At 36.4% G+C, this 20530-nt stretch overlaps 1 protein-coding gene across 1 annotated transcript in view; it reads right to left on the reverse strand.

Moving 5' to 3' along the window:
* Nucleotides 1-20530, reverse strand: part of MSR1 (macrophage scavenger receptor 1) — a 74234-nt gene that overhangs the window by 27662 nt on the left and 26042 nt on the right. Inside the window, exons 6-8 of the mRNA XM_046648624.1 lie at nucleotides 14321-14401; nucleotides 8928-9017; nucleotides 727-780 (exon numbers count right to left, since the gene is read on the reverse strand). Of these exons, the coding sequence (XP_046504580.1) occupies nucleotides 727-780; nucleotides 8928-9017; nucleotides 14321-14401 (225 nt within the window). The remainder of the gene's footprint in view (nucleotides 1-726; nucleotides 781-8927; nucleotides 9018-14320; nucleotides 14402-20530) is intronic.

Genomic DNA, 20530 nt, shown 5'->3' on the forward strand with positions numbered 1-20530 from the left:
CCCTGCATTCTGAGAAGTCACGTGTGGACTCCTCAATCCTTTTCACAATCCTTTCACTGTATCTGTGAAGACTGGGCTTAGACGCACAATAGTTGACTTATGGCATGGCATGTTGAAGGCAGCTCTTCTAATATTTAGTTTTTAAGGTCCAATTTACAGATTCTCTACACTGCAACATGAGGTGGGCATTCCATCGACACAGAATTCTGTTGTGAAATCTATTCTGTTGCAGTTTTGAAAGTCTAGGATATAGAATACCACTTCTCAAATTTTTGGTAAAATATAACCAAACACAAAAACCCGAGCCATCAGAGAATTAGTCTGTGAAGGTCCTTAGATTGTCCAAATTCCTACATGTAACCTTTCAGTTAGCTCAGTTAGTAGATAAAGAGGCTGTAATTGTTTCTATTCATAAACTCGATTTTCCTTCAGCAGATAGAAATGGACTTGAAAATTGAACAATTTTCCATGTGGAATTTTTAGAAAATCGTACTCACCACAAAAACAAAATACAAATGGGTAACGAGATTTAAAGAGCTGTGTAATTTAATCTATTTGTTTTACTCCAATTAGCACGCTTTGTTTGTAGAAAACTGTGGCTGACTTCCACAGAATCTCTACGGATTGATGCTGAAGCTCCCAACATTTGCCTCAAACCCAGACCACTACTATCACAACTCGTTTATAACAAAGGCACACACGAAAAACAAGAAACTATAAACTTACTTAGCATGCTTCCACTCCCCTTTTCTCCCTTCTGGCCTTTTTGTCCTGGATTTCCTTGAAAAGAAAAGCCAAAAAATGACCTTTTAAAATTAGGGCAGTTCACAATGCTTGCTTTAAAGGAGACAGGGTACCACAAGGTGATGTAGCATATTAACGTATAACAATCTACAGATATTCAAATATAATAATGCTGGTGATGATGGTAATAATAAAAATAGCTGTCATTTTAGAAGCCCTGTTATGAACCTGGCATTGTTCTGGGTAGGTCCTTAGCACATTATCTCATTATTTGCAAGGGATTAAATGTTCTATTTTCCTAAAAGTGGAAAAAACTGAAGTGTAAGCAGTTTAGCAGTTAGTTTGGTGCTGATTTATCCTTTCGTCCCCAGCCTTTGACTGTGCCTTCCTTCCTCCCCCAGGGAGCCTGGTGCTGTCCATCTCATCCTACTCCTTGTGACTCTATTCCCATGACAACTTCTCTATCTTGTTTTCCCTTTCTTTAGCATGGAGCATCCCAAAGACCTGGCTGGGATGAATTTCTGGGAGTGCCAAGACCCACCTCAGTCCTGGGGGAAGCCAGGAAGGTCTGAGGGGCATCACAGCCTCTGGGCTAGTTCCTTTTGGCTTTGAGAAACCTCAGCCACTTCCCTAGGGGTGCGGTCCAAATGTTATCATTTTACATGAGGATCAGGACTTCAAATAGGTATGGAAACATTGCTAGGACCTTAGTCTTTGCTAACGGGCTGCTATTTCACCCACAGTTCCATTTTTAAAGGTATACCGAGAAGACCGCCCTTTGGTACCAACTAGAGATTTTAATGGTAATAATTTCGTCTTCTGAGAGTGGTGGTGTTTTTTGCTTATCAATTCTTCTTTCAATAGTCCTCAGATATCTACCTTGCAAGTAACAACCTTCTTGACATAAATATAGGACAGATCATAGTGCTGTCTGCCTCTAACAAAGTCTTTGTTAACGTTCTTGATTCCGCCCAACAAAATCAAGAACGTCTATCTTTCCATCCAGGAGGTCAGAGGATGTAGTTTAAAAATCATGGGCTTTGGAATAATAATAATAATTTACAAATCCCTGTCTTGAATTATTTTGTTCTGCCACTTACTAGAAAGTGGCTCTGAATAACTCTTCCTGAGCTAAAGCTTATTCTTCTGTCAAATGAAAAAATAACACTTTCCATTGCAGAGTTGCCCTGAAAATTAGTAGCCTTTCCCATAATTGATAGTAGCTCTTACTATTATTTTTTGTTTTACATCTCCCAAAGCTTAGCTAGAACTGTCTCTCTGTGATGTTATTCTCAGTGAATAAGAGGACTTTTTCATCTCAGTTCACTTTTTTTTTTTTTCCTGAGGAAGATTCACCCTGAGCTAACATCTGTTGCCAATCTTCCTCTTTTGTATATGAGCTGCCACCAAGGAATAGGTCTGCGGCCTGGAACTGAACCTGGGCTGCTGAAGTGGAGGACACCAAACTTAACCAGTAGGCCACCAGGGCTGGCCTTTCAGTTCACTTTTTATGGCACAATTAATTTTTATTTTACTTTAAAGTTTTAATCTTTATTTTGGGTTTTTTGTTTGTTTCTCCAGTTTACTTTGCCTTCTTCTGTGCTTTCTTTTTGAACATTTGTCCTTATTCACCTCTTAGAGAAGATTTTTTGATCCCCAATTTACCAGATTTAAAAATTATAAAATTATGTGTGATGAGTAATGTGAGAATTCAGACTTAGCCCTTAAAAAGTACAAATAATTTCCAATTAAAATTCTATTTTGAAGAGTTCATGAAATGCCAACCATTCCTTATCAAAGTATTATAAGAGAATGCCTCTAATTGCCCTGCATACGTGATTACATTGTACATGATTACATTCACTTTTTAATTATGATTCAGTCATTTCAGGTAATGTTAAATTGGCAAAAATAATTAATTTAGCACAGAGTACCCAAAACCATTCCTATTTTTTTCTTGATGGTATCTTTTTATGAGATATAGTATCAAAGTTTCTGATTTCTCAAAAGAAAAAGTCTAAGATAGTAAAAAACAATTGGGAAAGAGGGGAATTAAAAGGGTGTCACTGATCAGTTCTAATTCTTTTCAGAGAAAGTAATATAATAAGCAAGCTTAATTTTATCATTTCAGAATTATTTTCACAATTAGAATAAAGTGACCATATATTATTCTTGAAAAATCTTTTCATTACTGCAACTTGTGGTGGGTATTTTCAGAATAGAAATGCTCAAGTCAGAGCACCAAGTGAATGATCCACTTAAGTCTTGATAGCTCTAGGATTCTATAATAAATAAAAAATTAGGGGGCTGGCCCCGTGGCCAAGTGGTTAAGTTAGTGCGCTCTGCTTCAGGCAGCCCAGTGTTTCGTTGGTTCGAATCCTGGGTGCGGACATGGCACTGCTCATCGAGCCATGCGGAGACAGCATCCCACATGCCACAACTAGAAGGACCCACAACGAAGAATATACAACTATGTACCAGGGGGCTTTGGGGAGAAAAAGGAAAAAATTAAAAAATCATTTAAAAAAATTAGTTTCTTTTTTATTTGCTTTTTACCTTACACCACTCTTTGTTTTTTAATGATGGTAAAATGAAAACTACCTTCTTCTTATAAACAAATACAAATTTTATGTCATTTTACCATGATGCAGAGATTATCTCACAGATGACACTTGGAAATCTTTTCTCACACTTGAATCCATCAAAAACATTCTAGAGAATGGGAGTATTTCCCTCCTTTAGAAAGACACCCTTGGCTAAAAAATGAGCCCAGGAAATTAGTGAAAAGCTGGAATTAACCATCTCCTGTCATACATGTCACTCTTCAATCAAAAACAAAGAACACATATTTCTGAAAGTCATTGAAAAATAAGAAGTAAATAGTATGTAATATACTGACATTCTAACTTTAAATATAAAGGGAGGTAATTTCAATAAATCATTATGATTTTAAGCATTTTTAGTGCCCCTTCCAAGAGCTAGACATTAGATTAGTCGTTTTCACGTACACGTCATAAATATCCCAGCCATACTCTTTGCAGCTATTTGTTTCAGATGTGACCATCTCCCTCCTACGCCTAATACTTCTGTTTCCCGAATTCTTCACCTTCAACCTTCTTTTTAATCTTACACTATCCTTCTACCCTTCTTTCATCTCTATCTTCAACCACGCCTCTATTTTATCTTCCCAACAGCATGTAAGCAAGATTCAAATCTCTCTTTCACAGAAATAAAAGCAAATCAAATGAAAAAAACACAACAAACAAAAACCTGATTTCTTTCTCTTCCTCTACAAAGGGTCAGGTTTCCCAGCAATTACAACTCTCATCCCCAGTTCACCTCTAAGCATTCCCCAATCTGCTTCCCACCTCACCCTACCCCGCCCCACAGAAACTGCTCTCAGTAAAGGCAACATCCTTATAACAACAAAAGCAAGGAGCTTTCCATACACGTCATCTTACTTGACCACCTTTCGAAACTCCCTCTGCCTTTGGCTTTTTTTGTACCACATTCTCTGGGTTTTCTTCCTCACTCTGGCTGCTTCTGTTCAATCTACTGCTTTGCTGTTTCTGCTCAGCCTGTACTTCTGGAACTACTTAAGGCTTTATCCTAGGCCCCTTGTCTTCACATCTTTTTCTGTCTACCCACAAAGTATAATTAAAATCACTGATTCCAATGAACATGTATATATCACAGCTTCAGCTTTGTCCTTCTAACTTTTGCCTCTCCTCTGAACTCCAAAGCCATGTATTCAACTATCTATGAATATCCGCATGAATGACACAGAGAAAGTGTTCAGTAAGTACTTCTCAAATAAATAAATGAATTATTTATGGTCCATAGTTTTAGATACTCCCAAGAAAGACCATAACTCACCCTTTGTGGCATCAGACTTTGAATGGACTCCAAAAGTCTGAGTGGAGAGAAGCACATTATTTACATGGTAGAAAGTCTAGTTTATTGGACAAGGTTATATCCAGAGTCCTCGAGGGATTTTGAAGATATGTAAGGTTACACTTCAATTCAATCCTCAAAGCTTTCTGAAGTAAGTATGTCAGATCTTGCAAATGCCCTACTCCATAGATCTTCTATGCATGAAGAAAGCATGAAGTCTTCCTTTTCTCTTCTCCTATTTGTGTATCTGATCAGCCAAGGACTATGTCTTATTCATTCGTCATTTCCCTGTATCTAGTATTGTACTTTGTATATATAGTATGTACTTAATACATGTAGCAGGGGTTGGGGTGAGGAAGAGAAGGAGAGCAGGGGAGAAAGCAGGAGAAAATAAATAAATAGTCCTGCTCTTTCTTTAATTTTTTGCTTTGAACTCTGATAAAGCTTTTGATATCACTCAGATAGTCCAGGCTGTGTCATTAGACTATCAATTATTGGATTTCATCTCTAATTTTACCAGCTTCTGTTGACTCTTGTAGAGGAAGCACTCTGTATTAGTCCTTGTTTTAGTCTGCAGTACAACTAAAGCAGTACCAGGCACTGCTGCTCACATTTCTACCAAATTTGAACCTTTTTATAAGGAAGTGATATCTTAAGGATATTTTTTTTTTTTTTGAGGAAGGTTAGCCCTGAGCTAACCGCTGCCAATCCTCCTCTTTTTGCTGAGGAAGACTGGCCCTGAGCCAACATCTGTGCCCATCTTCGTCTACTTTATATATGGGACGCCTACCACAGCATGTGCCATGTCCGCACCCGGGATCTGAACTGGTGAGCCCCAGGCCGCCAAAGCGGAACATGTGAACTTAACTGCAGTGCCACTGGACCAGCCCCTTAAGGATATCTTTTGTTAAAGGTTTTATTACCTCTTCCTTTGGTTTTATTTTTGCCGAGTTCCTTTTGCTCCACTCCTTTTCGTTACCTGAAGATGTAGTTCTCAAGGTGTGGTCCCTGCATCAGAATCATCCCTATCACCTGGAAACTTGTGATGAATGGAAATTCCTGAGGGAAACCAAACGCTGACTCTTGAATCAGAAACTCCAGGGGTCGAGGCTAGGATGCTCTGTTAACAGGCCCTACAGGTGACTCTAATGCCTGCTCAAGTTGGAGAACGACAGACCTAGAGAAATTCTATGCATCTCTTAGGCCAGCACTAGCACCACTTCTGTAACACGTTGTCTCGCTGTGTGGAATTAATGACTCTCAACTCTCTACTCCCATAGCATTTTGTTCTACTTCACAAATGTTTATCACTTACCATATTACATTATAGCTAATCGCTTCTGTATTTTTCTGTCTCCTGCTCTGGGAGGGCAGTGCCTGTGCTCTATTATCTCCAGCATACAGTGAACCCTCATAATACTGTGTTGACTGCGTGAATGACTCAGTGAGCGCTCTCCCGAGTACTTTGACTATGGGCACTTGCTGAATTCTAGGAGTTTAGGAGTAGAGAGAAACCTAGAGCTTGCACTGGCTGTAGCTAATAACTAACATGTATATGCAGCCTGCTGTGTGATAGACACTGTTTGAAGCACTTTAAGACATCTATTAATTCATTTGATTTTTACAGAAATTCTAAAGTGTGGGTCCTCTTACCAGCCCTGTTTTGCAGATAATAAAACCAAGGCACAGAGAGGCTAACTAAGTGGGGAGGTAGGGTTCAAACCTGGGATTCAAACATGCACTGTGCTATCCCTGGAAAATACAAATATGGACCATACTATCCTTGTGCTTTCCAACAAGGCAAAAAAAATAATACACATGGAATAACTATGTGCCACCATGAAATTCAAGTTCAAACCCCTCTGACAAACATTTAATCCTCCAAAACAAACAACCTCAGATTAGATACGTCACACAAACTTTACAGAATCATCTTTTTGATTATACTTTTGAAGAGAGGTCATTGTGAAATTCCTGCGAGAAAACTTTTCAAGGATGGGGAACTAGCTTGTGTCATATCCCCAGCTCCAAGCAGAATGTATGAGACAAAATAGACACCTAACAAATGAGGAAAGTTATTTCTCGTTAAATCAGTTAAGTTGTGCTATAGTTACACGACTCTTCTGTGGTTCATTTCTAACTTCTTCCCTGACCACATTGAGAGAAAGTTGTACTTAACAGACAGACACTTGTGAGAAATAGTGAGGCTTTCTTAACATTCCTAAAATTTCTGCCACTTTTCCCCTTTTTGTGTAGTCTTTATAGAAAGACAAATTAGTAACTCTAATTTACTCAGAGCTCATAGTGATATTCATTGGTAAAGTTAATCTTATGATTTAATACAAATAGGAAGTTATAAATAGATCATGCCAGAAAGAGTCCCAAACAAAATCTTACCACAATTTTGCCAGGGATAATAAATGACTATCTATTTGAGATAGATAGTAGACTAAGACACCATTTTAACTAAAACAACACAAATAAAATATCTTTTCTCACTTCACAGATTTTGAATTATCTTGGAATCTATAAGTAGCTTCACAATTTTGTCAAATTCAAGGTTTTCAAATACATTTATCTGTTGAACACAAACTGCCCATCCAGGAAATTCAGCAATTCCTGAGCGATGTAGATAATGTCAAACAAATTAACAAACAAACACACACTTCTTCCCACGTTGCCAAAAACGCCTGATTAAAGCTAGCTGGTTTTAGAGATGGTTGGTACATAAATACATCATTCAGTTCAGGTGCTCAGGTCTCTGGGGGAGACACAGTCCACAAACACTGATACTACCAAAAATACCTCAACCCACATATTAGAATTGCTAAAATCCAAAACACCGATGAACATCAGATGCTGGTGAGGATGTGGAGCAATAGGAACTCTCATTCATTGCTGGTGGGAATGCAAAATGGTGCAGCCACTTTGGAAGATAGTCTGGCAGTTTCTTATAAAACTAAACATGGATCTACCACATGATCCAGCAATGACACTTCTAGGCAAACTCAAGTCCACACAAAAATGTGTGCGTGAATGCTTATAGGAGTTTGATTTGTGGTTGCCAAAACTTGGAAGCCACCAAGATGTCCTTCAATAGGTAAATGGATAAACAATTTGTGGTGTATCCATACATTGGAATATATTGAGTATTAAAAATAAATGAGCTATCAGGCCACAAAAAAATATGGAGAAACTTAAATGCATATTGCTAAGTGGAATAAGCGAGTCTAAAAAGATTACATACAGTACGATTCCAAGTACATGACATTCTGGAAAAGGCAAAACTATGGAGATAGCAAAAAGATCAGTGGTTGTCAGGAGTTGGGGAGGGAGCAGGGTGGTGATGAGTAGGTCAACCACTGGGCATCTGCTTCACAGGGCAGGGAAACTATTCTGCATGATACTCCAGTGGTGGCTACTTGTCATAATACATTTATCAAAACGCATAGAAAGCAGAATACTGAGAGTGAACCCTAATATAAACTGTGGACTTTAATCACAATGGATCAATATTGGTTCACCAATTATAACAAATGCACCACACAAATGCTCGATGTTAGTAACAGGGAACTATGTGGGTAGGTAGTATATGGGAACTCTGCGTTTTTTGTGCAATTTTTCTGTAAACCTAAAACTGCTCTAAAAAAAATCTGTTAAAAAAACACCTCAATGATAAGGATCCTATTCTCTTGGTCATACTTTTCTTTGAAATTAGGGTAAAGAACAAGCCTGTCTCCCTCTACAATTTCTGTGCAAAGTTCACAATTCAAGCTTAGGCTACTGGCATAAGGAGTAGAAATAATATCAACATGTATGTAAATTTTAAAGGGCCCAATCAATGTTGATTAAGTACTTATATATAATACCAGGCAGTTTATCTTGCATAGGATAAGATTTCAGGTCTATTTCTATTTTGCTAACCGTAACTGAACAAAGTTTGGTCAGTTTTGGTTAAAGAGATATTTATACTTTGCTTGTTTTTCTTTGCCCGTCTTTCCACTTTCTTTCTTCTAAGATAGATACCATTTTTCATGGTGATTTATGATTATTTGGGGTTTATAAATCCTGTTTTATTTTTAGTAAACTATTTTCCGTAGGGATATAGAAACTTTCCTCAGGTGGACAGAAATCAGTTTCAAAATGTTTAAGACCACAAAATAAATTGCATGAGTGCTACTGTTCACGCTATGATGACCGTCATTTTGTTATCTAGGAAGTTGAAAACAATGTGTGTGGACTGTGTTGTTTTACATATTCTATAAAGATAATATACGTTATCATAATACCTGTCCTCCCGCTCTTCCCCGGTTGTCCTGGGTATCCGCGACTTCCGGGAAAGCCAACTGCTCCCCGATCACCTTTAGGACCTGAAGGACCTACATGGTTAAGGGAGGAAAACACAGTGGTAATTATTCATTTTTCATATAGACTTGAGGGTATAATGAACAATCTAGTTTCACTGATGAATATGAAATAGGTGAATCTCCAAATAGAGGAAAAACATCTTTCCTAAAACTTCATGTGTGCCATTGGTAGATAATATAAACAGTAAGTAGAATGTCGGTACAATTAGTACACTGTAGACATTCAATAAATAACACATTTTTTATTACAAATAAAAGCACATGAGAAAAAAAAATCTTGGGGTTTTAACCAGAAGCTCATGCAGTCTAATCAGAAATCTTCAAATGGCAGGATTTTGCTGTAGCTGAAATGATAACTTTGAGATGTATAAGCTGAAAATTGAGTTCTTAAGAATTGTCGCAGAAAAAGCACAACTCAAGCAATAAGAAATATCAAAGAGTATTTATTTAAAAAACAGGGGTTCTATTTCTAGAATACATTACTGTATCTCTCATGGACTTATTTTTACATATTCCATTGTAATCCCAAACAATAGTGTAACTCTGTGTGTGTGTGTCTGTGTGTACAGTATACAGAGATTCATTTATGGGTATATATTATACACATATGCAAACCCAGGGTTTTACATGCTTAAATAAAAACAGCCATTTTTTTTTTTACCCCAAATATCTGTGGTGACTATGAAAACTGCATATAATAGAAAGTGTTATTTTCCTGTGGAGTAAAATATTTCATCCTGGAGTCCAGTGGTTTGAGAGAAACTATTGTAAAAATCTCACTGTAGATGTCATTATCAGTTCACAGAGATCCTATTAACCCAATTTTCAGTTAACTCCTTGGGAAGCACATTATGAAAAATTGATTATACATCTTTTTCCAGTATCAATCTTTTAATATATTACCATTAATTTACAAGTTCCAGGAGTCAGGACTTACGCATATTTAATTCATTTAAAAAATCTTTTGAGATTCATTTATATAGACACCTAAAACTGGGTTAACTGTTCTCTATGAAATGTTCAGTTTAAGAAGTATATTATTTTAAATAGTTAAATATTACTCAACCCAGGGTAAAACTTTCATTCCAATGGAAATTAAGTAGGTATCTAAAGCAATAAAATGGTAAGTTATGTTTAGAAATGTTAGTAAAGTCAGGCCACCTCAATTTACTCAATATATATTACTTTGTGTATATATTGATATATTGTGTATATATAGCATATATAGAAATATACAATATATACCTAAGTGCAATATACACATATGCACAATATTGATATAAGTACAATATATACATATGTAAAATATTGAGATTATATATATAAGTACTTTGTAGTACATATTGGCTAGACTTCATAGCATACAGCCTAAAAAATCCATAAAATCAGTTCTCAGGACAGGCTTATAGATGAATATTTGTATCTTTCTTCACTATCCAAGCAAGGTAGTCAGACCTTTGCACTTACAGTTGTTAAAATCTGTCACTCAAATTTATAAATAAAAACATTAACTCTAAATTCTCTCTCTCTTTTTTTTTTTTTTACCTTAGAACATCCTGCACTCTGGTGTCTCCCATTTTTACCATTTATCCATTAATTCAACAAAAGATATATTATGCTTGCATGCTGTGCATCCCTATCCATTCCTGGAGTTACAAAGGTTTTCCTCCAAGCAGATCATCCAGTGTGGAGAAACAGTAAGGGGAGAGGGATGTAAGAAAGTTAGCAAATAAATTTTAAAAAAGGTAATGTTGGACGTCATAATTTTAGAAAAATGAAGAAATGTAATAGAGAATGCCTTGGGATCTGCTTTAGAGAAGGGGATCAGAAAGAGCCTCTCCAATGATGGCTCATTGAGTACATTACAGTGACACTCAGAATACAGCTATTCTACTAGAAATTATGTTATATTTTCAAATAAATAAAATCCATGAATCCATGAAATTCAAATGAACCCATGAAGGAAGCACAGGTGATACTTTCATTGCAATCACTTGATCATCAGACCTCTATTATGGGAGAAGTTTATCTACATGGCCTATAGGGTCATGTGACTTGTTTCTTTAATGATGTTTGCAAATATAACTCCTAAATATAAGCACCACAATTGAATTTTATTCTAAGAGATCAGACTCTCTGAGCCTTTCAGTTGGCAATCAGCTAATTTTCTGCAATTTTATCTGTGGCAAAGGGAAAGGGTCTGGCACCTGCTTCTAACTCACAGGCAAAATCAGCACATTTTACCCAGAATCCAGCTATGGAATGTGAGAGTTTCAAGGGACCGTACAAATCATCCGGTCCAAATATCTCATTTTGCAGAGGCGGGAACAGAAGACCAGAAAGATAAAACCATGTACATAAGGCTGGTTTGATAATAATTCACATATTCTCGGTTCCCAGCTCTCCATCAAGGCTTCTTTCTGTGGTCTACCAGACTGGTTAAGAGCACGGACTCTGAAATCATGTCCATCTGGGATCAAATAGTGGCTCTGCCACTTACCAGTTGCTGACTGATCTTAGGCAAGCCATTTAACTTCCCTGTGCATCTGTAAAATGGGCATATTATTTATACCTACATTATAAATTTGATGTGATGATTAAGAGCTAATAAATGCAAAACACTTAGAATAGTGCCACCACATCATAAATGCTTGGTGTTAGGTCTTCTTTTCCCCCTCCTCTTTTTCCCCCACCCCCTCTTCCTCCTCTCTGTACTCCTTCTTCGTAGTAATATAATAATTATTTTCACCAGCCTTTTGTGTATAGTTAGCAGTGACATTTTTGGATACTTTTGCACAGTTTGTTACCTCCCAAACAAATCTGCTTTCAGGGCCAGCCCTGATGGCCTAGTGGTTAAAGTTCAGCACACTCTGCTTTGGCAGCCCCGGTTCAGGTCCCCAGGCATGGAACCACACCACTCATCTGTCAGTAGCCATGCTGTGGTGGCAACTCACATAGAAGGACTTACAACCAGACTATACAACTAGGTACTGGGGTTTGGGGAGGGAAAAAAATGAGAACAAAAAAACCCCCACCTGCTTTCAATACTCATGCACAGAGCAACAGCCTGAAGCTGTCAACATTCTTTCCTTAAACGTATATTTTAGGGAGCATTGTCCTTGTTGAGGCCTGGAGGAGAGGCCTTTCTGGGCCATAGACTGTGAGGAGGGGCAGGGTAGGGCAAAGACATGCACGGGAAAGTGCTCAGTAGACATTTTTTCAAGTAAAATGCATTAGGTCATTCTCCCTGGCATGTTTCCAAGGAAATGATATTCTGAAATGGATTTCTATTATATTATTCTGAAGTGAAGCACATTTTAACATAATGTCCACCCCAGTACATGAGTAACAATTGTAATATATTTAATATATTGACTATTTAAGACCACTAAAATAAATACTTAAATTTCATATCATGGTTGTTAGTCTACATGACTTTGACTTTGTCAAGCTGAGTTTAGTGGGCTCAACTGGATGTATAAGTGGAGTTTTAATGAACTTGCTGAAATCAGGAAGTAGAATTAACATGCCAGTACATCATATACTCTTAACTTCCAGATTCTAGTACCAAGTATGGGGCAATTAGGCAATCTGGCAGAGCGCAAAACAGAATGAAGCCATTAAGTGGGGAAGAATCCATTAGGAGAGATGCCTGGAAATTGAAATACTTTTGCCGCAGTGCAGCAAACCAAATGGTAACCTAATAATCTAAAAGAGTCAATTTATCAGCCCAACAATGAAATCGAACTCTCTTTTATGAGGGACTAGATAATGCCTACTTGTGTACATGAGCAGTACCAAGTGGAACAGACTAGGCTCTCACTAAAAGAATCAAACCAGCTTTGCAATGGTGTCTGTTTACGGTATTAATAGAAGCTGAAACTTTCAAACTCCTCTTTCTATTTCATACATCTGTAGTTCAGAAAGAGCTGCAAAAGATGCTCCCAAGATGAAGCTTTGTTCGGCAAGTTATAGCCCAGACTGCCTTTATGGTTGAGCTATAAAGCTTTGACAATTGCAGTTTGTAATGGCAGATCTGATGGGACTTTGAGAATAGCAGCTCTGGCAGCTGATATAATACTGGTTACTTCCCCTTCTTACGGCATTAACGCACCATTGTTAAGATCTCCTGAGTGCTAGTCAAGTAGAAAGACTTTTGTGAATAAAGAATCGTATCTGGTAGTACTTTCAAAGGCACACCGACAACCCACGCAATATATATATATATAGATAGATAGAGATATATAAAATCGATATGTTTTTTCTTTAAAATAATTTTAAAGTCTTTTTAAATGTAAACTTCATATATTGGCTTTTTAAGCACAATGTTTTAAAGGTCATTTAAGTATCAAATTCATGCTCTTCATTTTTAAAAGTTATTTTTCTAATGTAACCTGGGCTAGTAAATACATTGATCAAAAAGAAGAACATTTTGTGTCATCAAAAGACAGAAAAATAAGACGAAGTACATGGTATTTAGACATGTTTTTGGCAGCACAAACCATCCTAGTTATGATTAGACCATGCAATGTATTCCCCGCTTACAAAAAGCATGCAAGGTATTTGATTTCTAGCCAAGAATAACATGACAATCGTGTTATTGTTATTGTCTTTGTTTTTTTGAGAGGAAAGAAAGTTCATGCTCTTTCTCCTTTTCTGTCTGCTATTAGCTTCTTTCAAAATATTGCTTTCGAGATTGCAACATAGACAGAGGAAAATAATTTGAAATACTCTAAGTAAAATAGGGAGAGTGACTGACAGCAAAGGTAAAAGTCATCTGCATTCTAGTCAGCATTTACATTCAGATTTCGTAGGTTTAAGCAGCTAATTTCCAGCGAAGGACTATGAAGGAATACAACCCAATTTGCCTTTGACTCATATTAATTTTTTTTTTTTGCATTTTAAAAACCAGATAACTTGCAAACATATTCAATGTGAAGATGATTTTCATATTCTCCTTCACACGTGACCTAAAGCTAGGTCTGCCATATCTTGTTTTTAGTCAATGATATAGATATTGACATATTCAATGACACAGATAGCACTCCCCAGACTTAATAATAGCCCCATGTGGTGGCTCTGGCTAAAGCATTTGACTTTCTTCAAAAATTAAGAGTCAGTGCTTACCATTCAGTACGTTATAGTGATTAGGCCGCTGGAACACTTAATTTCCATCTCGACATACACACACACATGCACTCATCCCACAGGGGAAATCAAATAGCTCTTCACCCCCCCCCCCCCCCCCGGACACATATATGGATGTATATTACCTGATTCTGTAGTATATGATTAAGCAGTTACTATTTCCATACCTATTGGACCTGGAAAGCCTCGTGGACCAACTTCTCCAGCGGGACCTCTATCTCCTTTTTCACCTGGGGGCCCAGGAGGACCTTTAAAAAAAATTACAATACTGATCATAGTTTCAAAGCATAGGTAAAATGGATTCATCATTTGTTGAAGTAAATTCAAAGTCTTTTATTTGTTGAGCAATAGCATAGAATGAATAAGACTTCCCTTCCTGAATGGAGGCACACTCTGCTATTGAGTAGTGCAATGCCCTACACAGGTGTGGGGGAGATAGCCCTAAACTAGACAACCAAATTATATATTCAATATCGTCTATGTGTGCCTAGCACTTTTCTACATTCTCAGTACTTGGGGTCAGAGAAAAGACACTGAATCAATGATGGCACAAACCCACGTTAGTATTGTGTAATACCAGGCGGATTTCACTATACTGAGTTCGATAGATGCTCATAGTATAGATACATTGAGTGGAAAATGTATAAGTAAAGATTTACAAGTCATGTGTGGTACCCTCAAGGGAAACAGAAGACCATACATAGTAGACAACCAAAACCCATATTGGTGAAAATGACAAACTCAGATATTTGTTGGAGAGATGCAGATCAGCATGAGTGGCAAAGGTTGAAAAGACTTTACTGAGGGAGAAGGATTTGAAGGGTACTTTGAAGAATAGGTAGAATGAGAAGAAAGAGAATTCTGGGTAAGTGGGAGAGATGTGGGGAAAGGCAGGACAGTAAAAATGAGTAAATAAATACTTTTTCAAGTAAAATATTAAGTAGAATCCCGAGGTAGATATAGATATTATAAAATAAGATGGAAAGGTTGCAGGGAAAAATTTGACTGCTTTTGTCTCACAATTTCCAAGGTGTCCTCTGAGTACTGAGTTGGATCAACATTTATTTAATCACTTGAATTTTCTGTGCCCAGCAAAACACATATCCAGTGATCACCTCTATGGAATAATGGCACTAGGTATGTCTTTAGAACTTAAAGGTAATCCTGCCAGTACTCCCTGTTCTATATGGAGTATACAGGACAAATATTATTCCTTTCATTTAAAGCAGAATGCTTAGCAATTTTCTTTTCAATTTCAAAAGGAAGAAACAAACCTGGATACACCATAGAATAATCAGATAGCGATGTTTTAAAAGAGGCATTTTCAATTGCTATGATTCAGCCACATACATAGGCCAAGGACAACACACAACTATATTTAGCATCACTGGTCTACAAATTTTGTTTACACCTTTTAATCAGGTGGGGAGATAGAATACCCGAAGAATTCTAAGAGGGGGCCACATAAATAGATAAAGATTATCTCATAAATAAGTATATTCTGTCCATTTTCTTTGCTTCTTTGGAAGTCTTTGTCCCTGCTTCTCTCCATTTTCTTATTTGTTCCTTTTTTCAAGGTCTAACATGGGTGTTAGAACCTTCCTTCCCTGGTTACTCAATTTTCAAAATATCATTGCTCTTCTCGATGGCACATTGTCCCTCGCTCTTAATACTCAACATTGCGCAGTAATATTTTATTGTATTTTCATTATAAAAGCAATTCTACTTATTATAGGAAATATAAAAGCTTAGGAAAAATATAATTCGTAATCCTATCATCTTAAGAGACTATTAACATTTATTTCCTGTTTGTGTGTGTGTGTGTGTATCTTTTTTGCTTGCATTTTTCTTTTCACATAATCATGGTGCAAGCAAATTCTCCTAAGCTACAGCTTAATGTTGGAGACGTATATTTAGGTGTTGCACAAGAAATGTCATGGTTCTACATCAGTGGGAATTTGTGTGCATCTCCTATTCCACGCAGAATGTAGTTCTTCCCAACAAAGGGAGTTTAACTTTCAAGACCACAAACACAGCTGCAGTTCATTGCTCTCTGCACCGCGATGAAGGAGGGGCAAGTAGGACAGAAAGAGTCAATTTGCAGCCAGAATTTTGCTGAGTAAATTGAAGAGAAGCAAATCCACAGTACTTAAGGATGGTGTTTTGGAAAAAAAAAAAAAAAGCACAAGAAATGATTTTGATTTAGTAATTAGGGTTCTAAAGCAAGACACAGATTCCAGAAAAACTAGAATGTGTGAGACAAAAATCAAAGGCCACACAGACTAGATCTAGGCTCTCAGCCTCTGAGAATAAGAGTTTTCACCATTTCTTTAGTAGGTAAGAAGTGGAGCTCTTTCATAATCACTAACTATCCTTTCAATTATTTTTCATGTGACTATGTATGGTAAATTTATACAGCTCTAATGTTGGAGTATTAGTTCAATCATAGCAAACCCATCTGTGTTATTTTACAAAATTCTGAGTTGAAGATCCCTCTCTGTGTATTTTCATATAAAAATACTGACACCAAGTATCTGAACCCGAGCAAGAAAAGCAGGTAAAGCCTTTCCTTAAAGAGTTCCAACTAGGTGTATCAGATGATATATTTTTATTGTTATTTTATTCTTCATGTAACATTAATCTCACCTATTATATTATGTTTCATTTTTATACGTTGTTACATCTCCTCTACTGCCTAGAACAAAATATGGGAAGTATCTCAATAAATGTTTTTAGTGTCTTTCAGCTCTTTTGGAGGGAATGGAAGTACACAGATCATATGCCACTTTTCTCTTAGCTTCTTGAGAACACTGTCACCATAACACTATCATGTTAGACTCCCAAACTGGTCTCCTCTCCACCCCTGCTACAGCTGACATCATCATCATCCTACAGGTGGACTTTTCTAGAGTTTTTTTTAATCTGGTCTGGACATATTTTGTCTATTCTACCCTATTTCCTTCAGTGTCAGTTTTCATTTTTTTAAATTATATCTCTTTGTCAAAAAGCAAATCCAGGCATATTATATCATTTAAAATCCTCAGATAATAACATAGCACTAATAATATCTGCCTTAATTTCCAGAGCTATGCTCCTCTATGCCTCATTCTTTATGATCATCCATTTTCTACTTCATTCTTAATCGTGCCTCATATTTAGATCATCATAAAAATCTACCAAATCTTCTAAGCTATTGCTGCTTAAACCTGCCTCTTTTTTTTTTCTACCAGTTTTCATGCTCATTGACTTAGATATGTTTAATCTGGAAGAGGCCTTAAAGATTTCTGAGTCAAATATTCTCATAGAGGGTCAGAGAGAATGAATTGCCCATGGTGGTAAAGCTAGTTGGGTAAAACCAGATCTGGAACACTTATTCCTAACATCCTAGGCTATACTGTTCCAAACTTAATTGACCTCATTTTTAGCATCTGCTCTTCCATTATTTCTGAGACGAATTTTTCCTTTACATAGTTGTTAAAGACACAATCCATTTTTTCACATACCAATAATAATTGCACAAATCTCCAAATTCAAATTCTATCAATTGCTTATCCTTCTTCCTTATCATGAAAATTGATTAAATAGATAGATAATTTTTGGCACTTTTAGATCTTGGAAAGAAAATATGTTTAAAATGTTCTCAAATAAATATCATGTTATCTTTTCTCACCACTGAGCCCATTATATTTTATTTCTCTTAACTTCTTTCCCCGAATGTTCACCAACTTTGTTTCTTTAGATCATGTTATCCCCCACTCTCCACCAAACTCTACTTCACCATTTCAACAATAAAATTTCCTTTAGTCCTTTGGACTCCAATTACTACAATTACTTGAGAAATGAATTAAAACATTGTTATCTTTTTATCTTCATGATTATTAGCCATTCTTAATATAAAGAGAAGAGACACAAAGTAATGATGCTAATCCTACCACCAACAAATGATAAAGCACTCATTAATTTATGTAATATATCTCTCAGGTTATAGTTTAATAAATATTTATTAACAATTTATTTTATGGCTAGATGTTGTAAAGGACATAAGAAATAGTCCCTAATTTTAAGAAACTTACTGTTCTAAGAAGAGGCAACATCTCACTAGAAGATAGTATGGGATACTTTTAGATAAGACTATCATACGAAGAATTCTCTTGTGAAAGAATACTCAGTGTTCAATATTAAGCAAGATGTAAATATCAGCAAGAGTATTATTATGGTGGAACCAGAGAAGTCTTCACATGTTAGATCGACATTGAATGATAGATATACTCAGATATAAATAGAAGAGGAAAGATATTATTTTAAGTGAAGGAAAAGGCATGAGGCAGGATGTAAAAAGTACTGAGTATGTTAGAATCAAAGTAAAATCAGTTGACATATTTCCTGTCAAAAAGGGAAAAGGGAGGCAATGAGGTATTTGAAAGTAGTTGAGACACATTTTGGAAGACTTTGAGTGCTAAAGAGAGAAATGTAGGTCTAATGAGGAGGGAATGACAAACTTTTTGCCATCTAGGGTTTCCCTTCAGGAAGGCTGCATTCTAATAACAGTGTGAAGGATAGAGTCTGAAAGACTGAGGCAGGAAATGCTTGGGAGACTATTTCAATCCGGCAGAGTAGTGAAAAGAATAATTCACACAAGAATATAAAGAAGTGACAAGACCACAAAGAATATAGAACATAAGAACTAAGGCTGGTCTGGGGAGAAAGAATAAAAACAACTAAAATTTCTATCCTGGAAACCTGGAAGAATGACACTACCATTACAAAGTTAACTTAATAAGAAGGAGGAGCTAGCTGCACTTATCCGTTCAACACATATATGATTGCTCGCCTACAATACACCAAGCTAATAGGTGCTGAGTATTAAGGGATAGACGAGAGACAAGACTCAGCCACATGGAGCTCACATTCTATTAGAGAAGATACATGATAAACAAATAAGCAAATGTATATAGGAAACAATTTCATGTAGTCGTAAGTACTATGAGGAAGTTAAAGCAAATAATTTTATAGAGGGATGGGGCATAAGAATGGGAATGGAAGAGGGAGAAATTATTTCTATAAAAGGTAATTTTGAGTGGAGCCAAGGAGTGGAGATCTAAGAGAAGAACATTTAATGAGAGACAGAAAGAGTCTCGTGAACATTATGGACAACAAGAAGCGAAACTAGCACTTCCTCCTTATTACCATATACTTTTTAATGGCACTTTCATTCTCCCAGATTTCCGAGTTAGACAGAGGAAATGCCAGAGGGAAAATCAGAAAACAAATGCAGGTAAGTAGATGGGTTCTAGACCAAGTAGAAGTTTAGATTTTATTCCAAGTTCAATGGGAAGATATTGGAGTGTCTTAACCATGAGAGAGAAAATATCTAATAATGTATTTTTCTGATAGCACCCTTTTGCTCTACATTATGGAGAACGTATTAAGGGTAAAGTCAGGGAGAACAATTGGGAAGCTGATGTAGTGCATCAGACTGGAATATAGCTGCTTGAGTTAGAACAGTAGCAGAGGAGATGAGAAGGGCTTTTATTTGAAATATTGGATATAAGAAGAGTTAACAGGACTCATAGAGAGATTGGATGTAGGGAGAGAGAGAAAGAGACAAAGAGCTTCCAAGATCTTGGAGTGAGTAACTAGTTGGACAATGATGTAATTGACAGATAAGATGGGAAAAGCAATGAATTTGGTGGGTGGATGGGGGCGGGATGCTCAAGAATCAAGGATTTAGTTTTGGATTTGCAAAGTTTTGGAAACTTATTTGAAGTCCAAAGCGGAGTTGTCTAACTGTTAGAGAGAAAGCTGATTAATTCAAAATTTTCTTTATCATATTTTTAATGTAATAATTAAAGAATACATGCAATGTTTTCTATATGAGTGAACTACAAAGCACAATAATAAAGAGAATACCCCTGCAACATGGCAACCCAAGAAATTAGTATCTCTCCAGGTGCTCTCCGATCTCATTCATCTACTTTCTTTTCAGAGAGAGATATTAACCTGAATTTTGTGTTTCTCATTTTCCTGCATTTTAAAAACAACTATTTTTATTACATGTGTAAGTATCTATAAATATCCATGGTTTGCTAAACTGTGAACACTAGAAGCAAAAAAGGCACTATATATAATCTACTAGGACTTGTTTCAAAAATGTTTTTCTTGTAAACACTTAGATATTAGACTTCTTAATTTTCCTAAACTAGTATTATGTAAAATGAAATCTTTCGGATTTCTGTTTCTTATTACTAGCTAAAATAAAAAGATTAAAATTACAAAATAGAGCTTAACAGACGTGGAAGCTAGAATAAAAAGATCTAACATGAATTTAATTAGTGTTACAGAGGAAAGCATTGAGAGAATTGTGGAGAAGAAACGTT

The sequence above is a fragment of the Equus quagga genome, chromosome 22 (assembly GCF_021613505.1).
Source record: "Equus quagga isolate Etosha38 chromosome 22, UCLA_HA_Equagga_1.0, whole genome shotgun sequence".
Taxonomy (NCBI): Eukaryota; Metazoa; Chordata; class Mammalia; order Perissodactyla; family Equidae; genus Equus; species Equus quagga.